Source organism: Thamnophis elegans, chromosome 16, assembly GCF_009769535.1.
Source record: "Thamnophis elegans isolate rThaEle1 chromosome 16, rThaEle1.pri, whole genome shotgun sequence".
NCBI lineage: Eukaryota > Metazoa > Chordata > Lepidosauria > Squamata > Colubridae > Thamnophis > Thamnophis elegans.
Genome location: NC_045556.1, coordinates 11791093 through 11818312, shown reverse-complemented (window position 1 = coordinate 11818312; position 27220 = coordinate 11791093). Strand labels below are relative to the sequence as shown.

Below are 27220 nucleotides of genomic sequence, written 5' to 3'. Positions count from 1 at the left end.
ATCATTTAGGTGAGCACAGAATGGCTGAAATATTTAATGTTACTTACTTCTCAACAGGCTTCAATGGCATTCCATCTTTGGTCCAAGTATATTTAAGATTGCTAACTCCGGCAGTTGCACAGAGCAAATTTATCGTGCTGACATTCTTGGTTAAAAGAAAAGTACCTTCAAATTGCAGAGTTACAGTGTCATTTGAGTAAACCTGTGGCCCTTCCTGCGGCTTGACAATAATAGCTCCTTTTGAGTTTCTCGCTACTGGTGTGCCTGCAGTTTTTGTGCTGAGATTATCCGTCACTCTTTGGGATTTGTCAAATTTCCTGGCGGGGAACTTCTCGTTTTCAGATTCTTTCTGCTTTTCGTGAGCAGACGGAGATGGTTTCGCTAACTCAGCAATCAGTTGATAGACAAACTGGGAAGCCAAATCATTGCTAATTTCTCCAGCTTCGATAAGGTGGCTCAAATTTTTTATCAGCCCATCAAAATGGTCCGTATCCATACTGTACGCATTAGGTAAAGCTACAGTGTTGAGTTGCTGAGTGGTGAATTCGTGAGCATTGTGTCCTTCTTCGGAACTCCTCCTCTGCGTTTTCAGGTTTTCCAAGGCAGGCTGGTCGTTCACTTGTTCGTCGCGCAGATATTGTTGACTTTTCTGGCTCCACAACTGCCACATCTCATTTATCTGGTGCCATTTCGCTCCGAAGCTGTTGGATTCGTTGTGGTCTGTGGTCTCACCTGCCTCTTTTCTGCTGGTGGCAGGTTCCAGGAGCCTGTTGCTTGTGCCAATGAGCTTAAGAACAAAGATCTCCTGGGCAGATCCGGCAACACACTTATACACTCCGATATCCGAAGTTTCAAGGTTACTGATCTTGAGAGACCCTGATTTGGTGACGCCAAGACGTTTGGAAATCTGGAGTGGCTGCCCATCTTTCTCCCACTGGATAAGCGTCTTCTGGAATCTCCGAACAGGGCACCTGACGATGACAGATGTTTTGGGAAGTAAATAAGCTCGGCTTCCAACTGTGAAATTAATGCGTTTCTCTTGCCTTGTCTGAATATAGACTTTATGGATGCTGAGTATCTGTGGTTTGTCAAAAAGTCTGGATTTCTTTTCTTCTTTCAGACCTGAAATTGCAAAAGTATATTGAGAACAGGTATATGTTTTCATCATTGTTTTGCATTTTGCATGAGCCGCGGTGGCGCAGTGGTTAGAGTGCAGTACTGCATGCTGCTTCTGCTGACTGCCAGCTGCCTGCAATTTGGCTGTTCAAATCTCACCAGGTTCAAGATTGACTCAGCCTTCCATCCTTCCAAGGTGGGTAAAATGAGGAGCCAGGTTGTAGGGGGAAAATATGCTGACTCTGTAAACTGCTTAGAGAGGGCTGTAAAGCACTGTGAAGCAGTATATAAGTCTAAGAACTATTGCTATTACTATTTTCACCATATCATTTATTCTTCTTTAAAAACTGTTTACCTAGAAGTGTTTCAGACTGACTTTTATCTGGATAGATTCTAGAGAGCTGAGCTTGGGATGCTAATATTCTAATCTCAAATTGTTATTGGGAAGGTCAATTAGACTTTACAGCGAGCAATGCATCAATGAAGTGGTAATTTGGCTGGAAAGAATCCTAATACATGTAATCCTCGGCCTACGACTAGAATTGAGCCCAAAATTGCTGTTGTTAAGCAAGGCATTTGCTAGGTGAATTTTGCCCCATTTTATGACCTTTCTTACCATAGTTGTTAAGTGAATCGCTGCAGCTGATAAGTTAGTAACCTGGCTGTGAAGCAAATCTGGCTTCCCCACTGACTTTGCTTGTCCTTGGGGCACCGCAATGCTTCTCATAAATATGAACCAGTTCCCAAGTAGCTGGGTTTTTGATCACATGATCACGGGGATGCTGCAAAGGTCATAACTGTGAAAAATGGTCACATGTTTTTCAGTGCCGTTGTTAACTTTGAACGATCACTAAACTTAACGAACTGTTGTAAGTTAAGGATTACCTGCTGTAAATTAAGAGTTAATCTACAGTACGCCAACTTCTACAACCGAAGAGAGAAAGAGGGTTGCATACAGGAGCATGATGAAACATGTATTTTCTTAATAACTGTCTTTGTGAAAATTAGGATACCATTAGGGGGTGGGATTCAGCCAGTTCGGACTGGTTCGGGTGAACCGGATGCTAGTTTTACATTTGGTTCGCTGAACCGGTAATTGCAAGGACTGGCTGGCCACGCCCAACCCTCTTCTCCCCTCCCAGAAGTCTCCACATGGCCCATTATGAATGCCTGAGCAGAGGCTCTGGGAGGGTGAAAAATGGACCTCCCAGACTTCTGGGAAGTGTGGAAACGGGCTCGTTTCCGGCCTCTGGTGGGCCTCCGGAGCCTGGGGGAGGCCATATTTCCCATCCCAGAGGTTCGGGGAAAGCCTCCAGAGCCTGGGGAAGGCAAAAAAAACCACACACACACACACCATGGTGCAGGAGGTTGAATAGGCCACACCCACCATGGCCACACCCACCCAGCAACCAGGCCGACAACCGGGTGCTCAAAATTCTTGAAACCCACCCCTGGAAACCATGAACAAGTGTTCTAGACCAGCCTCCCTATATATGGGTAGAGAACACTCAGGAGTGAGCTGCACCCTACAACTGGAGCTTGAACCAGCCAATGATAGCTGAAACTTGATTCTGCTCATTGTGTATCTTGGCTGTAGGCAATGTTTAATATAAACCATCTAGAAACTGATCTTATATGACAGTTTCTTTAGGCCTCCTTCCCTTTTCAAAACATGTTTCTGAACCATCAGAATAAATATTCTTTTTTTTGTTGCTTTTTGGGATTATATTCCTCATAACATACAACAGGACTTGACAAGGTTTCTTTAACATCACTCTCCACCAAACAATCTGCTGATTGGACACGCTGCCATACAAATATCCATAATTAAATAAATTCAGATATATATGCAGCTCAGAAATATTTCGTGAAATACTCAGCCAAGGACATTCCTGTAAGTCCACGGAGCTTCGTTTAAAATATTTTTTTTGAACCTCAGGATCTTGGCATGTACGCCAGGCAATAAAGTCTCAAAAAGAAGGTTTTTCAATAATTATTTCAACTCGTATTTTGTTGGATGGATTGTTTTTAAATACAATGTTGAGGAATGAAGGGAAGCACCCAGCCATAGTCATTAAAACCAAATAAATGCTTCCATTGGGACTCTTATGTTTCCTGCCAAACTAATATTGCAACATAGGGTCGGTGTTCAGATTTTCAAACTATTGATAGCAAACACTTACTCTTATTTTTGAACCAGATCTTCTGCCTGATAAAGCTCAGTTGAAATTTGTCTTACTGTTTAAATTCTACAAATTGCTATAAGCTCAAACCCTGTTTAAAATCACTCACTCACTCAATCAATCAATCACTCAATCAATCAATCAGAATAGAGTTGAAAGGGATCTTGGAGGTCTTCTAATCCAACCCTCTGCTCAAGCAGGAGACACTATATTATTTCAGACAACTGACTGTCCAGTCTCTTCTTAAAAACCTCCAGTGTTGAAGCACCCACAACTTCTGAAGATCGGATGTTCCACTGGCTAATTGTCCTCACTCTAAGGAACCTTAATTCCAAGTTGCTTCTCTCCTTGATTAGTTTCCATCCACTTTTTCTTGTCTTGCCTTCTGGTGCTTTGGAAAATAAGTTGACCCCCTCTTCTTTGGGGCAGCCTTTGTTTGGGACACGACTGCTATTATGTCCTTCTTTTCTCTAGACTAACTATAGCCAGTTCCTGCATTATATATACACACACATACACAAGTTCTTTTTCCCCAACCAAGTAGGCAGCTTTTTTATATTCCAGTCCATACAAGACCCACTTTTTAATGAAGAATAGATATGCTTCTCATTTCCATGTGCAGAGACTCAAAATATAGAGGGTGCACGAATAATGTGCAAGGTGTGAGAAAGAAGCACTTCTCAGGCACCTCTCAGGCCAGAGATGTCAGCTATATCAACAACCACACAACTCCACGATCACGAAGCACAGGGCAAGGAGTGTGTGTCAAAAGTTGGCAAGGTGGAAGAATCAATGACTTCAAACAAATGTGGATACAAGAAGGAACTTGGGCTGAGAGAAGGCAAATTACCATAGAATGTGGCTTCATTCTAGACTGCAATAAAAGTTCTTCTCTAATTGTTCTTTGTCATATATGTATCTGAGAGACTTCAGCCAAGTATAGAGCTGCGGTGGCGCAGTGGTTAGAATGCAGTATTGCAAGAAAATCCTGCTGACTGCTGGCTGCCAGGAGTTTGGTAGTTTGAGTCTCACCAGCTCAAGGTTGACTCAGCCTTCCATCCTTCTTCTGAGGTCAGTAAAATGAGGACCCAGATTGTTGTGGGCAATAGGCTGACTCTGTAAATTGCTTAGAGAAGACAGTAAGGCACTGTGAAGTGGTATATAAGTCTAAGTGCTATTGCTATTGCTAGGTAGAAGCTGTCAGCCTCTGTTTTGCTGCTTGCTTTTCGGCCGCCATTGAAACGGGGAGGGATGGTATGGTATTTGGGTGAGGGAAATAATCTGTACAGGAGGATTGTTAATTGGGAGTTGTTCTCACCATCGTCTGCGCATGTGGCAAGGAGGGGAGTTTCCCGCCAAGGCCAACTGTCCGGCATACCAACCTGATGATGCTTTTTGAAGATGTCTCCCACCTGACAGCTGTGGAGATATTGGATTGGACTATGGACTGGGGTTACCAGGGGGAGGGGAATGGGTCATGTATTGATATCTAATGCTTTCGCGCGCTTTTGCTCAGATCCAGCTTTGCTTAGCTTCTATTTACTTATAATCAGTAAAAGTACTCTTAATTCTGCAAAATGGAGTTAAATGGTTCCTTTCTTGATTATTAAGTGAAGCAAGCATCTGACAGAAGCCTAGTAGCCAAGTTAAACTACATGAAGTTAGGGAACTGAAATCTATTGTTGATCCTGATATGTATTATACAGGTACTAGATTCAGTCAAAAACAAAGTAAAAAGCTTGTTATATCACAGCAGCTGATCCCAACAGTCACAATAGCAGTTACATACTGCTTCACAGTTCTTCCCAGCCCTCTCTAAGCGGTTTACAGAGTCAGCGTATTTTCCCCAACAATCTGTGTCCTCGTTTTACCCACCTCTCAGAAGGATGGAAGGTTGAGCCAACCTTGAGCCTGGTGAGATTTGAACTGCCAAATTGCCGGCAGTCAGCAAAAATAGCCTGAAGTACTGCACTCTAACTACTGCTCCACCTTTTAGTAGCTCACAACAGTATAACAATAGAAGTTATGGAGGTGTTTCGGAAGAATAACCTCTCTTTTCTTTGTCTTTTCTATTTTCCTGGGCTGAGGACATAGCTTATCATCCTCAGGTTCTGGTTTCTTGTTCTTCAGATGTGACATGGAATCCTTAAGAATTGCAGTCAGGTTCTAGCTGGGTAAGGAAACCTGAAGGCGAGGCCATGCCTACCTTTTCGTTATGGCTTCAGATGATTCTACTCCTGCTGAAACAATTATCTTTGTACCACTCACCAGCTAAATCCACTGGAGGCTATCCAAGGTCCTGATTGATCTTTACAAGAATCCATAGTGATGACTGTATATTATTATGAGCTGACCTGGTCTAACATGATTTGTCATGCTTTGATTTACTTTTAAATGGTGTACTAGAGTTACTTTAATTTCAACTTGGCAACAGCCTATTTGTTAACGGTACAAAATGGGGATAAGAAATATGTCCTCTGATTGGGTAAACTAATTATTATGGGATAGACTATGTGGTTGGCTGTCAAATGCTGATCGCTACTGCATGTTTACAGTCAAAACACTGTGACCTCTTGACACTTGTGCCAATATCTTTATTTAATCTAATCCCAGATAACCTCTCGTTACCTTCAGGCAATCTGAATAGCAGGTAGTCTCAGGGGCTGCCACAAAGAAGAGGGAGTCAAGCTGTTCTCCAAAGCACCAGAAGACAGAATAAGAAGCAACGGATGGAAACTAATCAAGGAGAGAAGCATCCTACAACTAAGGATAAATTTCCTGACAGTAAGAACATTTTTCCTTAATATAACCCTAACTGAGAAATAGCAATAGCAGTTAGACTTATATACCGCTTCATAGGGCTTTCAGCCCTCTCTAAGCGGTTTACAGAGTCAGCATATTACCCCCAACAACAATCCGGGTCCTCATTTTACCCACCTCGGAAGGATGGAAGGCTGAGTCAACCCTGAGCTGGTGAGATTTGAACAGCCGAACTGCAGAACTGCAGTCAGCTGAAGTAGCCTGCAGTGCTGCATTTAACCACTTCGCCACCTTGGCTCTTAAAAGCGAAGAAGCTTTTTTGTCCGATTTTTATTGAGCAAGACAGAGAAGCAACACACCTGCCTTTCAAGGATGGGTTGCTACAGGTTCGCCCGGGTTCAGGGGAACCCATAGCTAACGTTATGTTCGGTTCGAAGAACCTCCAAATTCTACCTCTGGCTGTCTCACCCTGGTTCACTCCACTCCTCCCAGCCCACCTGGCTCTCCCAGGAGTCTCCACACAGTCTGTTTTGGATGTGAGGTAAATGCAGGGCAGTTTTCACCCTCCCAGGGGCTCGAGTAAAGCCTCCGGAACCTCCCGCTGTGGTGCAGGAGGCTGATTAGGCCACATCCACCACGCCCACCACATCCAAGCCCACCCAGCAACTGGGCAGAGAACCCATTGCTGAATTTTTTGAAGCCCACCCCTGATGCCTTTGGCCTATAGTTTTTAGAGCAGAAGAATTGGTCAAAGTAAAAATGGCGGACTGCATTTCTCGAAATAGAAAAAGCGACCTGGAAAAACCCGCAAATCAAAATGGCCGCCCTCCCAGAACTGCTTTTAAAGAAAGGCAAGGGGAAAATCCTAACTGTGAAATTGCTGATTTATTATTATTTTTTTAAATGTAATTTGTCTCTTGAGTTAGCCTTTCACTGAAGGTAAAAAGAGCCAGTCAAATTAAAGCCGATCTAGAGGGAATTGGGGCAAATAGAGATGGGGTTAGTTGTTCATCTTTCGTATGCTGTGGGCAACATGTTAAGAATTGTTTTCCCAGGAACCTATTACTACATGTGGTGGTCATGTAGGAAAGCAAGGAATTACTGGGGGAAAAAATCATAATTGGTTGGAAATGATAACTGAACAACATATTGAATTCAAACCAGAAACATTCCTCTTAGGTATATTATTGGAAAGATGTGATATATACTTAGTGTTACATATACCGCAAGAGTTATATACGCTAAATACCCCATCGGATGAGGACATAATTAGGAAAATTTGGGATTGTGCCGAAATGGATAGATTAACCTTAAACATTAAACATAAGGAAGACTGGAAATATTATCAGACATGGAATGAATTTTACGAATGGATAGAAGTAAGAGGCACAAACGAGAGGGAATAAAAATTTACAAAGGTTAAGAATTGTTAGTATGGAAAATAAAGATGCATTAAAATATGAATACAGTAAATGAAAAATTGTAAATAGGCTAATGTAAATAGAAACTTAGTTAAAGCTTTTTTTTCTCTACTCCTTTTGGTTATGCTACTATAATTACTGCTATTGTTACTGTTATTATATTACTGTAATAGTCACTAGATTGTGTGCTAAGATCTATTATTAATTTTTAATTTTTTGTTTTCTAGCGTTGCTTTATTTGTAATTGTTATATTGATATGGCACTGTCTTTTCAATTAAAATATATATATTTTTAAAAAAATCATTTTGCCGAAAGCAGCACAAAAGATGGGACACAAAGCCTTCATCAGAGCCTTCCCCAGACTCCAGGACTGGCCCAGGGGAACAATAGTTGCAGGGGAACAATAGTTGCTGTGGAAAAATCAACCCCACTTCCACAAAAGAAAAGTCTTCAAGGGTTTATAAAAATTGCAGATAGTTGACGGAGACTTCATACTTTGTTGTTTTTTTCCCCACAAATTAAGGGCACTTTGCAATCCTGGGATAGTAGGATATGCCATGGATTCTTAACGGAAAGGTCTGGCACGTGGGTTATATCTTGGGGTAAAGGGAATGTTTTTGAAGCTGGAGACTTTTTCCCTTCACAAACATGGTCAAAGAACATCACTTACCTCTGCAGGCATTCCTGTGGCAAGGCCTGACAAGCTGGGATGCTGGAAAGCCGCTGCAAAGGGATCCATTTAATGCCAGATGTTGGCCGCTGGCCGTGCGCTTTTGGCAGGTGGCTTTCCTTCTTTGTGTGCCAACCCCACAGCTTACAGAGCACTGCAGAAGGAAGGGTGTGAATCAAAGGGTGCCAACTTTAAATGAAAATGAGGTAGGCCCCCACCTTGCTCTCAAAGGGCTATGCTTTCATTGGATTGATTTAGAGGGCCCTGGATCAGGAATTGGGGGGGGGGCTAGGAAAGGGAGAAAGAGAAGGGGAAGGAAGGAAGGACAGGAGAAAAGGGAAGGAGTAGGAAAGAGGGGAAGGGAAAAGGAAAGGGCAAGGGAAATGGGAAGGAAGGAAGGAAGGAAGGAAGAAAGGAGAGGGGGAAGGGGAAGGGAAAGAGGAGGAGGAAAGGGAAGGATGGAATGGAGAGAGAGATGGGGAAAGGGGAAGGGAAATTGGAAGGAAGGAGAGGGGAAAGGAAAGAGGAGGAGGAAAGGGGAAGGGAAATGGGAGAGAAGGAAGGAAGGAGAGGAGGAAAGGAAAGAGGAGGAAGAAGGGGAAGGAAGGACTGGAGAGAGGGAGGGGGAAAGAGGAGAGGAAAGGGAGAAGAGAAGCATAAATAAAAAATTTTAAAAGCACTCTTGTTTTAAGCTACCCACCTTAGACCAGGGCCCCACCACCAGCTGAGGAGGGCAGTCAATATTTGCGCAGGCTCTGGAACTGGGCAATCTGGGTTTAGGGCACTTCTCATGACTGAGTTTGAGGAAGCTTCCATCCATCAACAGCTGCTGGCAGGTCACCTTGCCGTTCTGGGTGCCACCGCCACAAGTCTGGGAGCACTAAGGGGAAGAAAGGGAGCCATCAATATCTCATACCCAGCCATGCTTTTCCACGTAAAGATGATACCGCCTGGAGCTCACACCCAGAGCACGACCATCATTTCCTTTAGGCCAGACCTACATTGGAACCATATAGTATTTGCTTCAAACTGCCTTTCATTACAAGGTAGGGCATCTTGTGAGTAAACTCATACTTTAAAAAAAGGTCTTACAGAAATTTTGTCTCAGCAGCATCTGCCTAATACTGTGTTTCCCCAAAAACAGGACAGGGTTTTATTTTCTGTTGACCCATGAAATAAGCGCTTGTCCTCCTAAGTTCTGGTCTTAGCAAACCAACTTTATTATTTCTCCACTTATAACTGAAGACAGAGTGACCTCCTCTTCTTTATTAATTCCCACTCATGGGATAAAATACAACATGATATGGATTACTTCTCACCAGATATTTATCCAGCTTCGCTGGTTAGTAAATGCATGGGACATTATTAGACAATGTCTGGGCTATAAAACTTAAATTGGGAAATGGAAAAAAAAATCTTGGCTTTTTCTGCCAAGAAAGCTATTTAGAAGTGGCCATGAAGTCACCGGGAGCTGCTGAGCTCAGCTCTAGAGAGCCATTTACAGCAACGCTACGACAGAGAGAAGGGTCTTACACATGCAAAAACCCCTTCATATACACAATCCTATTTCTTTGGCTTACATTGACAAATTTACCATTGCTCATGTGAAGCAACTTTACTATGATTGTAAATTCATATGAACCAGACTCAATAGTTACGACTTTCAGTCCAAAGTATTGGCAGAAGGTGTTGTGGCCTGCCAATGGCCAGAGGAGCTGGTGGCAAATTCGGACAGTGAGGAGTTTGGGGAGGAACATGGGCCAGTCCTGGAGCCTGGGGAAGGCTCTGAGGAGGGCTCTGAGGAGGGCTCTGTGTCAGAGGCAGAGAGGGGGCCAGAGCCGTATGCCAGTTATCAGCTTCCTTCAGAGTCAGACTTCAGTGAGGCAAAAGAACAGCTGGAGCCTATTCTTGATGTGCGCGTGCACAGAGCTGCCAGGAGAAGGGAACAGCTAAGGAACAAGGGCCGACTCAGGAGTAAAGGCACAGGTGGATAGTGAATGGTCCTGCTATACGGAATGAAGAGGAGCAACTGGGGAGTGGAGTTTGCAGGAGACAATTGGTTCAATTCACTAGGGTGAAGATCTGTTCCTGACTTCTTGCCAAGTAATTGCTGCTACAGCGTGGCGTTTGGAAGATATCAGTCTGGCAGCTCTCCAAGCCTGATAAAGGTCTGTAGTTGTGAAATCTCATGAAAGACTGTTTGCCGGGACTTTGCTGGAGAGGAATTCACTTTAAACTAAATAAGAGGTTTTATAATAGGATGAGGAGTCTGCGTCATGATCTTGGGAAGCCTGGGTCAGAACAGAAGGGACAATCCAGAACATTGCACGATCAACGGCTTCCCTTTAAACCGATTCAACGTGACGTGTCTTCCAACCTTTGCAGTTGACAAGACCATCTTACCTGTTGCCATTCTTCAACATGCCAAAGTGGGGGGCAGTCAAGCTGGTTGCATGCTTGCAAAGAATGAGGCTTTGGCTCTTTGCAGCTCTCAAGTCCATCAACGGACCCTCCAGGTTGCTGGCAATGCACCTCTCTCGTCTGGATGCCAACGCCACAAGTGGCAGTACATTGTCTCCAAGGTCCAACTTGCCATCTGTCCCAAAATATGATGACATTAGAGCCCTACGCAAGCCACACCCTCAAATACAAGAGGATTGCTTTGTGGAATGACCCCACCCCCACCCCACCGAGAGCAAAACAGAGGAATTAAAATAGTTGAGAACTCTTATTTTAGCCCAACGCTATGCACCATACAGGATATCTTCCACTAATAAACTTTCATCTACAAAGGCATTAGCCAGGTCCTACCTTGGGGGACAAAGCCTTGTGTTGCACACATGGCTCATTGGCGGGGGTCTCTTTGAACTGTCACACAGGCTATCATTGACGACTTGCTTTGTCTCTTCATGCAAGCAGACAGCAATGGCTTCTTGAGTCCCTAGGTTTGTGAAATAAATGAACAAGCTCAGATCGTTTATGACAGAGGAGTATAGAAAAATATCTCAATATATGTACATTCTTCAGCCCTAATTTACGTGAAGGTTTATACTTCCGTGATATACCCGCCTCCAATTGCTTACTGGTTATTTTAATGCACAATTCTATTGCGCTCTTAATTTGGACGCCCAAAACACTCAGCCAGATTTTGCCTGCTGCAACGTAAGATCATTATTCCAAGAATTGAAATCTGGAGCAATGGAAAGCAGGCCTTGTCAGGGGGAGGCTGCTGGGGGTTCGTAGGAGTTCGGGAGAACCTCTAGCTAAGATTCTGTGCAGTTCAGAGAACCTCCAAATCCTACTGCTGGCTGGCCACTCCCACCCTTCCCCTCGCCTCCCAGGAGTCCCCACGCGACCTGTTTTGGATGCAGGTAAGTGCAGGACACGCATCGGACTAAGGGAAGTTCAGGAAGGCCAGAAATGGGGAGGCCATTTTTGCCCTCCTGGAGGCTCGAGGAACGCGCCTCCCCCACCACGGTGCAGGAGACCAACTAGGCCACACCCACCATGGCCACACCTACCCAGCAACCAGGCAGAGAATACATTGCTGAAATTTTTGAAGCCCACCCCTGCCTTCGTTGCATTCTGCACGACCCCTTCCTAATCCTTTCAAGAGTTCCATCATTTCCCAAGCCCACTCCCACATTTTTTTTCTCAAGGTTCAATACACTCAGTTCCCTTAATTTATTCTTGAAGGAGCTACCGGCCAATCCTTGTTCATTCTTTTCACCCTTCTCTGAACCGATTCCAAATTTTTCTGAACCTTCTTAAAATTTGATAACTAGTTTTTTTTAATCAAATAAAAGGAAAGGTAGAGTCTGCGGTAAGGCATAGCCAGTTTTATTGCATCCAGTGTTGGTCACCACATTACAAAAAAGTTGTTCAGACTTTGGAAAAAGTGCAAAGAAGAGCAACTAAGACGATTAAAGGCCTGGAGACTAAAACATGTGAAGAACGGTTGCAGGATTTGGATTTGACTATTCTAGAGAAAAGAAGGAGTAGGGGGTGACAGGATAGTAGTATTCCAGTGTTTCAGGGGCTGCCACAAAGAAGAGGGGATCTACCTATTTTCTAAAGCACCTGAAGGCAGGAAAAGAAACAATGGATGGAAACCAATCAAGGAGAGAAGCAACTTAGAACTAAGGAGAAACTTCCTAACAGTGAGGACAATTAACCAGTGGAACAACAGTTGTGGATGCTCCATCACTGGAGGCTTTTGAGAAGAGAATGGAGAGTCCCCTGTCTCAAATAGTGTAGGGTTTCCTGCTTGATCAGGGGGTTGGACTAGAAGACCTCCAAGGTCCCTTCCAGCTCTTACTCTGATTCAACACCCTTGATTTCTAATAAAATGATACTTTTCTCAACAAATGGAGCCAAGGATCATTTCTACTTAAGAGGTTTAAGTGGCAGCAAGTCTTACAGGTAGCTCTTATGGTCTTCCTATTTCACAGCCTCATTTTCTACTTTACTCTACCCCTGGAGAAGAAGGACATTTTAAGTGATGGATCAGCTGCTGAAAACTGGGACACCGCCCTAAATCGCAACGCTCAAAATCCCAAAATGCAGAACACCGTCACGCTTCATCTCCTTGTGTTGCAAATCCGTCTAGCAAATGCCGGGCAGCGCCCGTTTTATGGGGTGCAAAGATGCCCCGGAAGACTCATGCATAAACGGGACTGTAAAACGCCCCCCGACCGTCCGGACTAAACCAAATACAGTGGAGTCACCCCCCGCGAATGAGCTTTCAGTGGTATTAGATGGCGCTGGAGCAACGCACATAATGCGATACGCAAGATTGAAACCGGTCACAGTTCAAGGGAGCTGTTTCCTTCCTTTCAGATGCATTTCCCCCTCGCGATTTTACAGGGGCTACAAATCTGATCTCAAGACAGCTTAATATTTCTCCGTTTGTTAAAAGATTTGCGTGGTTTCAAGCACCTTTGTCCTTTCACTGCAGTTTCCTAATAAAAACGAAGAGCCTCATTATCGGTAAAGTTGGGGGTGCTGAAAACCTCAAATTTCATTCTAAGCTGTTTGTTTTCACCTGGTGGACAGCTAGACAATTATTGCCATAAATATCTCTTCTCCTAATTCATCAGGAGGGGTTTTTTTCAACACCCCGTCATTCCAAAAGAGGCCCGCTTTTTATTTTTAGCTGATTCTACTGAAATTGCAGGACTGGAAAACCTCTCCTGTAGAAGGTAGCAGCGTAAAGTTGATGACTTCCACTAATTAGTTACAAACCAGGTAAGAATTTTTATCCCTGGATATAAGTGATAGGTGGTTCCCATCTGTCTCCAATCATTCAAAATTACATCACGTCAAATAACTGGATAGTATCCATGGCATACAAAGGGGGAAAAAACCCACGGTGTGATCTGGGGAAAATCATTTGGCAGGCACACCTTGTTTTTCACTAAACCATCAGTTGAGAGGGATCAACCACAGGTAATCCTCGACATACAACAGTTCATTTAGTGGCGGTTCAAAGTTACAAAACTGCACTGAAAAAAGCGATGTCAGGGTTCCGACAGATGCCCTAATTAAATCATGAGCCTCGAGCCAAACTTCAAAAGAAATCTGGTTATTCATTAGGAGTTTCATGTTGTTCCAAAATGAAGCCAGCTTTGACCCCACATAATTTACGGCCCCAATCATGAGCCTGTTTCCCACCTCCCCCCCCCCCCCATGGTGTGTCAACAAGCACATTCACCAACAGGGCAATTTTGCACATTGTAGAGATCACTCCCCTCCAGCCGCTGTAGGTAACCCTGGGAAACAGCCTTGAGAGAGATAAGTCTGGAATGTGCATCTGTTTTGTGCTGCGGTGCCGTTTCATCAGTTTCCCATCCCCCTTTCCTATGGCAATTCAAGAGCAGGCCAGGGATGCTTCGCGAGTTGAGCAACTTATTTTCACACATTGCAGCTTCCCCCATGGTCATGTGATCAAAGTCAAGATGCTTGGCAATGGACTCATATTAATGACGGTTGCAATGTCCCGGGGTTACGTAACCTCCTTTTGCGACCTTCTGACAAGCAAAGCCAATGGGGAAGCCGGAGTCGCTGAATGACGATTTGACTAATTTAACAACAGCAGTGATTCACTTAACAACCGTGGCAAAAAAGGTCGTAGAACGGGGAAACTCTCTTAACAAATGTTTCACTTAGCAACAGAAATTTGGGGCTCCATTACGGTCATAAGTCAAGGAGTAATTTAGAGATGGTTACATTGACTGCTTTGATCAAAGGAAAAAAATACAAATACTTTCATTTCTACTTGGAAACCACTTCTGGACTTTGTGCTTGAGGTGGAAAAAAACAAAACTTTGATGAGCACAAAACACCCCAAATATAAACCTGTAATACCTCCAAGGCACGTAGCTGAGCAGGGAGTGAAGCCGATGTATTCCCAGTCATAAAAAACATTACCAGCCTCTTCGGAGGGTGGGAAAGGCAAGGTGTACGGGACCGGATCTGCCTCGCACGGTTCCAGGTGGCAACTCCGCTCGGTCAACGGTTTGGCTTCGCCACACTCCTCGTCAGGCAGCTCCACCTCAGCCTGAGTAAACGTAAGATAAATGCGGCACTTGACATCGCGCATCTGAGTACCGTGGCCGCAAGAGGCACTGCAAGGGGACCAAGGCTCGGGGATAAACCTGCAACAAAACCACATCAGAACATCCTTGGGTGTCTATGTGTAGAATGAGGTTGAGTCAGCCAAACGCCATCCAACTTCTTGTCCCTCTTTCTTGAGTCTTGTCTTGCTTTAAATTAGCCTCCCGTCCCTGATCATTCTGCCAAAGGTGCTTTTTTCCACAGGGCAACTGGACTCCCCTTCCCCTCCCTCTCCTTCCTCCTCCTCTTCCTTTCCCGGTTCCTCCTCTTCTCCTTCCCCTCTCCTTCTCCTTGCCCTTCCCCGTCTCCTCAACCTCCTTCTCCTTCCACTCCCTCTACTTCCTCCTCCTCTTCCTTTCCCCCTTCCTCTTCTTCTCCCCCCTCCTTCCCCTCCTTCTCCTTCCTATCCTTCCTCCTCCTCTTCCTTTCCCCTTCCTCTTCCTCTTCTTCTCCTCCTTCTCCTTCCTCTCTCTCTCCTTCCCTTCCCTCTTCTTCCTCCTCCTCTTCCTTTCCTGGTTCCTCTTCTTCTCTTTCTCCTTCCTCTCCCTCTCCTTCCCATTCCTTTTCTCCTCCACCTCCTTCTCCTTCCTCTACCTCTCCTTCCCTCTCTTCCCCCTTCTCTTTCCTCCTCCTCTTCCTTCCCTCTTCCTCTTCTTCTCCTTTCCCTTCTCCTTCCCCTCCCTCTCCTTCTGCTCCCCCTTCTTCTCCTCCCCTCCCCCTCTTTTTCCTTCCCCTCCTTCTCCTCCTTCTTCTCCTCACTCCTTCCCCTCCCCCTCCATCTCCTTCCCCTCCCTCTTCTTCTCTTTCCCCTCCTTCTCCTTCCCTGACCTTCCTTCTCCTTCTCCTCCACTCCTTCCCCTCCCTCTCCCACTCCTTCCCCTCCCTCTCCTTCTCTTTCCCCTCCCTCTCCTTCTCTTTCCCCTTCATCTTCCCTTCCTTCCACTTCTCCCCCGCCTTCTCCTTCCCCTCCTTCTCCTTTTCCCTCTCCTTCTCCCTTTCCTTCCCCTTCCCTTTTATTGGTCCCCTCCCTTTGAAAATGCTTCGCTTCTCATCCAAGAAGCTTCTTCAGTTCTGCTTTTCAGTTGAGAAGGAAAACATTTTCAAATGGGAAAAAAAGGAAGCCCACTTGCCTTTTGGGAAAAGTCCCTTGAACTCTAGGACTTCAATTCCATTCTCTTCATGCAGCATGAAGAGGCATTTCACCTTCTGCTAGTCCTCTCATTCCTCTTCCCCCTTCCTGGCTAACCTAGAGAGGTAAGTTTAGCCCTAACAAACACGAGGCTGTTCCTAAGGTGCTTTTTTTCCCTCTTTGTTTCAAGAGGCAACTGGACTTTTTTCATCAAATGTCTTTCGTTGAAGACATTTCACTTCTCATCCAAGAAAGTCTTCATGACTGAGAATCTCTACAGATGTTTTAGCTCTGCAATTTGGGATGAACAACCTTCAAATGGTGTGGGCTTATGAAAGGATTTCCAGAAAAAATGGTAGACGCCAGGAACTGTTTACACTACTCAGGTGACCCTGAGGATGCAGAGAAACCTCCAAGTGGCCTCAACGACTCTCTAAAAGGATGCAAATAACCAGCTGTCTGCAAGGAATATAAATCCTTCCATTCCCCACCATCCAGTCAGAGCTGAAGAAGCTTCTTGGATGAGAAGCAAAAGGTCTTCAAAGAAAAACCAGAAAGTCCAGTTCTCTTTTGAAAAAAACACCTTTGGGACAACCACGACCTGGATGACTGAGAACCTCCATAAACACGGGAGTGTTCGGAGTTAAAACTAACCCGACATCTACTGTACATTCTTGAAACTTAAAAAGTTGTCGCCTCTCTCTTTTTCCATCTCTTGAGAAGGCTTTGACATCATTCTGATTATATTTCAAAAGAGCTGGACGTTATCACGGCTAAACTCAATTAACGCATTAATTTATTTATTTATATATATATAAATATTATAGATAGATAGATAGATAGATAGATATATAGATAGATAGATAGATAGATAGATAGGTTTGAGGTTTGAGGTTTATTGGGATTTATATGCCGCCCTTTTCCCTGAGGGGACTCAGGGCGGCTTACAACCACAGGGGAGGGGAAGTGCAAGGTCAAAACAAACAATTAGTGAACAAAAGAAAAATGATAAAACACAACTTTCATTCAGCAATCAAACACTCGGGCGGGTGATTGGAAACCTATTCCCAGGCCTGCTGGGAGAGCCAGATCTTGAGGGCTGCGCGGAAGGTCTGGATCGTGGTGAGGGTGCGGATCTCCATGGGGAGCTCGTTCCATAGGGTCGGGGCAGCAACAGAGAAGGCTCTCCTCCGTGTGGTCGCCAGTCGGCATTGACCAGCTGATGGAATTTGGAGGAGGCCTAGTCTGTGCGATCTAATTGGTCGGTTTAGGGAGGTAATCGGCAGAAGGCGGTCTCTCAAGTACCCAGATCCACTACCATGGAGTGCTTTAAAGGTGGTCATTAGTATCCTGAAGCGCACCCGGAGACCAACAGGCAGCCAGTGCAGCTCGCGGAGGACAGGTGTAACGTGGGCGAACCGAGGTGCGCCCACTATCACTCGCGCGGCTGCATTTTGGACTAGCTGTAGTCGCCGGATGCACTTCAGGGGCAGCCCCATGTAGAGCCCATTGCAGTATTCCAGTCTGGAGATCACAAGGGCTCGAGTGACTGTTGTGAGGGCCCCCCGATCTAGGTAGGGCCGCAACTGGCGGACCAGGCGAACCTGGGCAAATGCCCCCCTGGTCACAGCTGACAGCTGGTGGTCAAAAGTCAGCTGTGGATCCAGGAGGACTCCTAAGTTGCGGACCCTATCTGAGGGGTATAAAATTTGACCCCCCAGCCTAAGCGTTGGTGTATTAGCCAAATTATTGGGGGGGAAACACAACAGCCACTCGGTTTTATCCGGGTTGAGCACCAGTTTGTTAGCACTCATCCAGTCCTTAACGGCCTCCAGACCCTGGTTCATCACGTCCACCGCTTCATTGAGTTGGCACGGGGCGGACAGATACAATTGCGTATCGTCCGCATATTGATGGTATTTTATCCCGTGCCTCCGAATGATCTCGCCCAGCGGTTTCATGTATATGTTAAATAGTAGGGGGGATAAGACCGAACCCTGGGGTACCCCACATGTTAGGGGCCTCAGGGACGATCTCTGCCCCCCGACTAACACCGACTGCGACCTGTCCGAGAGGTAGGAGGAGAACCACCGCAGAACAGTGCCTCCCACTCCCACCTCCCGCAGTCGTCGCAGAAGGATACCATGGTCGATGGTATCGAAAGCCGCTGAGAGGTCAAGGAGAACCAGGATGGACGCATAGCCTCCATCTCTGGCCCTCCAGAGATCATCGGTCAATGCGACCAAAGCGGTTTCTGTGCTGTAACCAGGTCTGAAGCCGGACTGGAAGGGGTCAAGATAGCTAGCTTCCTCCAAGGCCCGTCGAAGCTGAAAGGCCACCACCTTCTCAACAACCTTCCCGATAAAGGGAAGGTTGGAGACAGGACGAAAGTTGTTTAAGATGGCTGGATCTAACGATGGTTTCTTTAGGAGGGGTCTCACCACCGCCGTTTTGAGTACGGCGGGGAAGTGCCCCTCCCGAAGGGAGGCGGTGACAACCGCCTGGATCCAGCCATGTGTCACCTCCCTGCTGTTAGCCACCAGCCAGGAGGGACACGGGTCCAGAATACAAGTGGAGGCACTTACAGCTCGGATGGCCTTGTCCACATCCCCAGAGGCAACTTCCTGGAACTCAACCCAGAGTTGATGTGGCAGATGATCCTCCTGTGTCTCAGCTGGATCTACTGCGGTGGAGTCCAAGTCCGATCGAAACCGAGCTACTTTGTCCGCCAAGAATTGAGCATAATCCTCAGCCCTACCCTGCAAGGGGTCTCCCGCATCCCTCCTATTAAGGAGGGAGCGGGTTATCCTGAACAGGGCGGCTGGGCGTGACTCGGCGGACGCAACCAAGGAAGAAATATATGATCTTTTTGCAGTTCTTAATGCTCGAACATAGTCCTTGGTGCAGGTGGTTAAGAGTGCTCGGTTTGCCTCGGACTTATCCGACCTCCACTGGTGCTCTAGGCATCTCCTCCGGCGTTTCTTCTCCCGGAGTTCCTCGGTGAACCAGGGAACTCTCCGGGATCCACTGACCCGGAGGGGCCGTAGTGGCGCAATCCGGTCGAGAGACTCCGACGCCGCCGAGTACCAGGCGGCAGCCAGAGTCTCCGCCGAACTGTGGGCGAGGGTATCAGGAATAACCCCAAGCTCCGTCTGGAACCTCTGAGGGTCCATAAGTCGCCTGGGGCGGAACCACCTGGTCGGTTCCTCCTCCCTACGGTGGGGGTTTGGCCTCCGGAAGTCAAGCCTCAGTAGGCAATGGTCTGACCACGACAGGGGTATGATCTCATTACCCCTCAGACCAAGATCACACATCCACTGCTCCGAGAGGAATACGAGGTCGAGCATGTGACCCGCTGCATGGGTTGGGCCCCGAATTACCTGGGTCAAGCCCATGGCTGTCATGGAAGCCATGAACTCCTGCGCCCCGTCAGAGCGTTCACCGAGCGATGGCAAGTTGAAATCCCCCAGAACAATAAGCCTGGGGAACTCAACTGCCAGCTCGGCTACTGACTCGAGGAGCGAGGGGAGGGATGCTGCAACGCAGTTGGGAGGCAGGTACGTTAGCAGCAAACCCACTTGACCCTTGAGGTCCAACTTTATCAGCAGAGACTCACACCCGACAAGCTCCGGAGCAGGGACCCTACGAGGTAACAGAGACTCCCGGATTACAATAGCCACACCGCCACCCCTTCCCTGGGCTCTCGGCTGATGAAGCACCTGAAATCCCTCTGGGCACATCTCTACGAGGGGGACTCCTCCTTCTGTGCCCAGCCAGGTTTCAGTAATACATGCCAGGTCTGCCCTCTCGTCAACAATTAAGTCCCGGACGAGGGGAGCTTTGTGAACAACAGACCTGGCATTTAGCGACAACAGCCTGAGCCCAGGGTCCTGACTACTCGCGCCATCTGGTCTTGGAGTGGGACTCCTAGGGCCGGAAGGAGGGATCTCTGTAATGTAGCGAACCCTCCTTCCCCGGTAATGGCCAGCCCTAAGGTCCCCGCCGTATCTGCCTCTCCCTGTCACGACCGCTATGCTCCGACCCACTCCCATGTCCATGGCCCCCCCAACCACCCCGGTTCCTCCCGCCTTCCCCAGCAGGTCCTCCGAGTCAAACATTCTCATTTATCCACTCTAACAATCCCACGTAAAAATTTAAAACATATAAAATACAAAGGTAACAATTACTAAAAGTGGGCCATTCATTCAATTCCAAACAACTCCCATACACTCAACATTCTATTTAAAAATTGCGCAGTTATAATATATAATAATATGGAAACAGTGGAGGAAGCGATGGTCCGCTCCTCTCCCTTCTTATGTCCTGGGGAGATGTCCTTAGCCACCACGTCAAAAGTACGTAGTATGTAAGGTGGCTGTAGCCAAACAAAGTTGAGTGTAAAGCTCCAGAGTTCGTAAATGGCTCCCATATAGTCTTGTCCCACTGGTGGAGGTTAGCGGGCTGTATATTCGAAAGTCTCTTTCCCAAGGATATATAAGGCCCCCAATGTAGGGGACCAGAGTTCGAGGCTGACTTGCACCGCTCTTGCAAATGGAGGGAAAAATGCTGGTATTTTCGGGGCTCAATTCTTGTCCCTGTAGCCGCCATCCTCTATCGCTCCCTGCCAGTTGGCCACAATCCTACTCCTCCTAGTGGTTAAGTGGGCAGGGAGCAAGGTCCGGAGGGGGCTACAACGATGGTAAATAGTAAAACAGCAGATGACAAATAATAAAATAGGTAACCAGTAGTAAAGTGAGCAGAGATAGATCCGAGGGGGGGGGCGTCTGGGGCAGTAGCAAACCCAGCCCTTCAATCTGTGGATTCAATGCAGCCTCCAACGGCTTCCGACAGCCCCCTTCTTTAAAATAAGCTAAATCAAAATTAGTCCCTCTCAGCTCACTAGTCACCAAGACTCACAGACGTACAGTCACAGTCACAACCACTCAGCTCCAATGAGTCAGTAGGCTGGCTGAAAAGGAAGATGTAGAATGTAATGCTGTGAGTCAGCTGTTTGGGGCCGCCATTTCCTCCATGCTTTCCTCCACAATGTTTTTCTTTTTAGCTTCAGCAGCTGCTATTCCGCTGCTCTGGGATGGCTAATAGGACCAGGGGCCAGTAGGTAATTGGCCAAGGGGCTCACCAGCAGCACCAGGGGCTTCCAAGAGATGGTAAAGTGGTGGGGGGGGCTCCGGACGCCCGCGCGCCGCTCTCACCGCCGCGCGCCGCCGTCGCCGCCTTCCTCGCACAGCTGGGTGGCCCGGGCTGCCGCTATAATAAGATACGAGCCTCCGATTTTCAGCGGGTCCTGTGGGTTCCGAAGCTCTTAGGCTCTCCCAGGAGCTGTTTCCAACAGTTTTTGCGGTTAGATAGATAGATAGATAGATGATAGATAGATAGATGATATAGATATAGATAATAGATAATAGATAATAGATAATAGATAATAGATAATAGATAATAGATAATAGATAATAGATTATATATATATATATATATATATATATATATATATATATATATATATATATATATATATATATATATATATATATATGTTTGTTTGTTATCTCACAAGGGCTGATGCAGATAGTTGTTAAGGTCAGATAAATGAAAAAGCTATTCACAAGAGGACTCCATCCATCATTCTTTTCAGTGGCATTTTCATAAGAGGTTCTTCAAATAAATGGAAGTCATGTGGCAATAACTGTGTCAGGCCTGTAGCCATCTTTTCTTTTGGATCTTTGGCCTGCCATACTTTCTATTATTCTACTATGCATTTCCTATTGTGGGAAAATGGGGAGGGGGACAATTGTAAGGAGTTATCAATGTTTCTCAACCTTGTCGACTTTAAGTCCTGTGGACTTCAACTCCCAGAATTCCCCAGCCAGCTATGCTGGCTGGGGGATTCTGGGAGTTGAAGTTCACAGGACTTAAAGTCGACAAGGTTGAGAAACACTGAGTTAAATGATATGTAGCCATAATAAAATTCTTTCTGGAAAGCTAAGGTCATCCTTTGTCTTTGCACCTCTGCACTCAATCAGAACTGGATGGGTGGAACTGCCAGCATGGCAGTGGGAGATTGGACCATGTGATGGACTTGTGAGTGTGGGGGCAAGATCTTGAACGTTCAACTAGGTGGGGGAAACATGGAAGCTTTCAGATTCGGGTTTTCCCAGATGTGCCAACATGGCTCTCTTAGTAAATTGGAACTTTGAGCAATACTTTGCCTTGGACTCTGATTTAATTTTGGATGCTATTTGGAACCCCGACGAACTGCATGGCCATTTCTGCACCTAGGCAGAGAAAAATGTTCACAGGGCAGAGAGAAAGAACTTACTGTTGCCCTCAATACTCAGCACACAATAAATGGTCCATGCGGGCACTTTTGATGCCATCTAAAAACCAAATCACGGCCTGAAGGCATCTGATGCAGCAACCTTGCTAAAGCTAAAAAGTATAATTCAAGAGAATACTTGAATTTCTAGTTCAATGGCCATCCACTTCCTTGGCTTCCCTTACTTTCATTAAAACCTGTGAGAAGGTATGAGCATGGAACTCACAAAAGACCCATTTAGACTGGGGGTGTGGCATCTGAAGAGGTTTCAAAGAAATTGGGGGGGGGCAGTGTAACAGATGTGCAACTTCCATCACTTCCAAGAAGTTAGCTAGCTCAGGACCATGACCAAGAGAGTGAAAAAACAGATCTATTTCACTGGGGAAGAAAAGTTTTGTTTTTTTTTTGAAAAACTGGAATATTATATATCTGGATATGCCACAGCATTAATTAAATATTAATTGAAACTCAGGACTTGCTTCTAGTCATGGATAAGGGTGAGACAGATCCTGGAGACGTCTTCTAGTTAACCTCAATGAATCTTCATTACTGGGTGTAGGCATTAGCCCAGGTATGTGACCATTCTACCACACATATTATCACTCATTGGTAGCTAACATCTGGTGAAAATCTTCAGACGTGAATCTACAGATGTGAACCTATGAATGAAAACATTTGAACCGGCTAAATGAAATCTGGAAACCCTATCGCTTCCTCTTCCTTCTCTTCATCACAAGTCCATCAGCTCCTACCCTTGGCCTCTTTCAAGATGCAGCCAAGATCTCTATTTATTTAAGCTTTATTAAAAGAGGGGAAAAAGGATGCATGGAATCTTTTTTTTTTTATAAAGGATTATTGAAAAGCCTGCTGTAAATAAAAAAAAGGCTCAAGAGAGGAAAGTTTACAATAATGATGGTTTCAACTATCATCACATTCTACTAGCAAAAACCAGAAAGGTTAAACCTCCATTTTCCTTGGCTTAGCTTTACAAACAGAATTCAAAATGAGGGGGGAAAAAAACCTGGCTACTTTTCTAATTTAAATAATTTTTAAAAGACTTTAAAACATCCATTATATGAAATTCAGGACACATGCGTGGGCACATTTACCAATCTCCAGGGCCAGAAGGATTTAACTTTCATATATTATCTTGGCACATCTTTCCTTTATGAGTTTTCCAATATTGCTGCATTTAGATGGTTCTAAAGCTACAACTGATAAAACCACAGACAACTCGGATGAAAAGCTATGAAACAGAAACTGGCTTTGATGCCCTGGAAACAGAACAAATTCCTGCCCTTTCATCATTAAACCGCTTATCCTTTTAACATCCTTAATTCAATAAGTTATGGAATCCAATCCTAGAAGAGGATTCAGTGTGGATCTTGAGATGTTGCAGATCAATTGCAAAACAAGGGAAGTTAGACACAGAGAAGTGCAGAAGGAAAGCTCAGCCTGTCTTTAAGCCATTATCTACTTCAATTCCATGAAGGATCTAAATAAGAGAATGCTTAAATATCTCCAAGCCAAGGAGAACTTTCATAAAAACATCAAACAGTTTTAAGGTTCTCTTAATATTTAGACGAAGACAGCTTTCTGGCAATTGCCATATCTTGGTTTGAATCCTACCTTCATATCTATTCCCTACAATCCCCTAGATATGTAGTTTCTGTACTTGATTGACTTAAGCCAGAGACAGAGAACTCTGACTTCTTGATGACTTGTGGACTTCAACTCCCAGAATTCCTGAGCCAGCAATTTTTGGCTGGTTCAGGAATTCTGGGAGTTGAAGTCCACAAGTCATCAATAGCAATACATTTATCAAAGGATGTTAGTACAGAGTTACTGAATTCTTCAATCTTCAGTAACAGAGTTACTGAAGTTTTCAATCAATTATTTCAAGCGGAGGCAGAGAAGGAGAGAAGGAAGGAAGGAAGGAAGGAGGTGGATGGGTGGATGAGTGAATGGATGGATGGGATCTCCAAAGATTTCCATATAGGCATCACTATCATTCTTCTCTGCTCTTCCCTCTTCATGAAAAGTTCACTGCTCAATCTTTCAAGAGCTATTCTGGAACATAAATCATCCATGCAAAATGCTTTTGGCACGTAAATTCTTCGAACGGCCGGGAAGCCATTGTGACATTTTTGAAATGAATAATTCAAACACATTTTGGCTGCCATGTTGTTGTTGTTGTTGTTGTTGTTGTTGTTGTTTTGCCTTAATTGACAAATTCTGCTGGGAAAAATCTGAGACTTCAGCTGCAATGTCAGACTCACCCCAAGAACATTCAAATGCCAGATGATTTGGTAGGAAATAGCAAACTTTACCAACAGTGAGGAAAATGCACCAGGGGTTTAGTTTCCAAATCAGGGGGAGGGGAGAAAAAGAAAGCAAACTCACGTGGGTTCTTCAGACACGGTCCTGGTCTCTTCCATTTCATGGGCTTGCTTGAACCAAGGCACTCGGGCCTCAACAGGGCCTTTCTCTGGAAGAGGAAATGCATGCATGTTGGTCAACCCTCAGACAGTACAAAGATGATGCAAGGGACAAAAGGCTAGTGTTGGCCGTGCAATGTCTACAGAAAGAAAATGTGTGAAAGGATGAGGTTGTTTCATTCAGTGACGTATGGAGTGGACTAGACTAGACTAGACTAGACTAGACTAGACTAGACTAGACTAGACTAGAATAGAACAGAACAGAATAGAAGAATAGAATAGAATAGAGAATAGAATAGAATAGAACAGAATAGAACAGAATAGGAGAATAGACTATAGAATAGAATAGAATAGAATAGAATAGAATAGAATAGAATAGAATAGAATAGAATAGAATAGAATAGAATAGAATAGAATAGAACAGAACAGTATAGGAGAATAGACTAGACTATAGAATAGAATAGGAGAATAGACTAGACTAGACTAGAGAATAGAATAGAATATAGAATAGAATAGAATAGAATAGAATAGAATAGGAGACTAGACTAGACTAGAACAGAACAGAATAACAGAGTTGAAAGGGACCTTGGAGGTCTTCTAGTCCAACCCCCTGCCTAGGCAGGAAACCCTACACCATTTCAGACAAATGGCTATCCAACATCTTCTTCAAAACTTCCAGTGTTGGAGCACCCACAACCTCTGGAGGCAAGTTGTCCCACTGGTTAATTGTTCTAACTGTCAGGAAATTTCTCCTTAGAACAATTAAGCAGAACAACTTAAGATAAAAGCTCTTCATTCCAAAGGCCATCATACAGAAGACATAATTCCTTGGTCAGATTGGAGTTGGAGTTAACCGTAGTGGTGACAATCTATTATGGAGTTTTGTTTTCTCTTTACCTGTTTGCAGTTATATACATTTGATACAGTCAACCAATGCCATTGATAATGTTAATCCAGTTACCTTTGGGTTTATAACAAGGGACTGGCACTAGACACTCTTCCTTTATGTGGAGTTTTAGTTGAGGATTGCAACCCCCGGTATGTTGTCCACGATGATCGATACACAGAACTACTCGGTAGCGTAACCCTCGGCCACAGGTCACGGTGCACTGTAGAAAGGGACAGAAGAGTCAAAAACTAAAGTGGCTAACAAAAATTACAGGATTGCTATGCTGCCCTTTGTACCATCCATGGTGTCCTGGTACTCCTCAACCTGATCATCAAAAACCTTTTCCCCATCTTTCTGATCAAGAAATTACAATCTTCCTTCTGCAAGACCTAACTTGGTCAACCACCATCAAAACTGCTAGCTTCCCAGCAACAGCTGCTAGGAGCAAAGGGTCAGGGCCATACACTAAGTTGCAGTTTGGAAAGTTTAGCCTATACACAATCAAGTAAAGTTCAGTACTAAATTGATGCCAGATAAGGACCAACAGGGTCCAAGGGAAGTTGACTTGGACTGTTTGTGGCAATGTAAAATTCTAGACTGATGATGCACTTAACTCCACCACCACCCCAGGTCTGCCTGCTCTTCTCCTACAACAGCTGGGTATTTTAAAATGGTTTTAAAATATTGCCCGATTCCCAACAACTGTTAGGAGCAAAGGGCCATACATTAAGTTGCAGTTTGGAAAAGTTTTTTTTGGGCTGAGCTTGTTGTTCAGATCCCTAGTGCCGTGTAATGGCATGAGCTCCCGTTACTCACCCCAGCTGTGCTAGCATGTGCTAGTCATTCCTGACTCTAGGGGGCGGTGCTCATCTCCGTTACAAAGCCGAAGAGCCAGTGCTGTCCGAAGATGTCTTCGTGGTCATGTGGCTGGCATGACTCAATGCCGAAGTGAGCACAGAGCACTGTTACCTTCTCACCAAAGGGGGTCCCCATTTTTCCTCCTTGGATTTTTTTACATGCTTTCGAACTGCTAGGTTGGCAGAAGCTGGGACAAGTAACGGGAGCTCCCTCCATTACGCAGCGCTAGGGATTTGAACCGCGGAACTGCTGACTTTTCTGATCCACAAGCTCAGCTTGCCACAGGTGTCCCACCTGTGTTATGTTACACCCAAATATACCTTCTCTGAAAGGAAGTTTTCAGACAATGGGCCATCAATCATCCCTACCAACACCTGAACATTTTGGTTCTTTTTGTCTCAAAGAAATTTAAATGTTCTTCTTCCTTACCTGGGACCATTCCAGAGCTATCCATTTAGGGCAATCGTACAGGTTGCAACCTTGCATGATTCTGGGCTTAGGAGCATACATACATTTCCACTCGTCTACTTGCAATATCTCTCCATGCATGGTTTCTTCCACGCAGACAAAACTTCTCCTCTGAATTCCTCCTCCGCACGAAACTGAGCAAGTGGTCCAAGGATTGTGCTCCCAGCTGTTTGAGTGAAATAACAGCATCCCAAGAAGAAAAGCACATTGGATTTCTACCTGGCTTTCAGGTGCAAGTGATAATGAAAATACTAGGCTGCTTTCTCCCTTGGCCGTTGAGATGTAGCCACGTGCAAAATATTTCCGTTTCAACCAATTGCAAATCTAAAGGGGCTGAA

At 45.2% G+C, this 27220-nt stretch overlaps 1 protein-coding gene across 5 annotated transcripts in view; it reads right to left on the bottom strand.

Moving 5' to 3' along the window:
* ADAMTSL3 (ADAMTS like 3) overlaps positions 1 to 27220 on the bottom strand; it is a 194071-nt gene that overhangs the window by 20026 nt on the left and 146825 nt on the right. For 4 of the 5 annotated variants that reach the window (XM_032232505.1, XM_032232504.1, XM_032232506.1 and 1 more), the window contains 9 exons: positions 26844 to 27048; positions 25629 to 25776; positions 24633 to 24717; positions 14518 to 14807; positions 10963 to 11092; positions 10555 to 10747; positions 8852 to 9031; positions 8152 to 8305; positions 48 to 1122 (listed from right to left, as the gene is read on the bottom strand). In XM_032232505.1, the coding sequence (XP_032088396.1) occupies positions 48 to 1122; positions 8152 to 8305; positions 8852 to 9031; positions 10555 to 10747; positions 10963 to 11092; positions 14518 to 14807; positions 24633 to 24717; positions 25629 to 25776; positions 26844 to 27048 (2460 nt within the window). Of the gene's footprint in view, positions 1 to 47; positions 1123 to 8151; positions 8306 to 8851; positions 9032 to 10554; positions 10748 to 10962; positions 11093 to 14517; positions 14808 to 24628; positions 24718 to 25628; positions 25777 to 26843; positions 27049 to 27220 lie in introns of those variants that run through there. The other variant, XM_032232507.1, reaches the window with a different exon arrangement.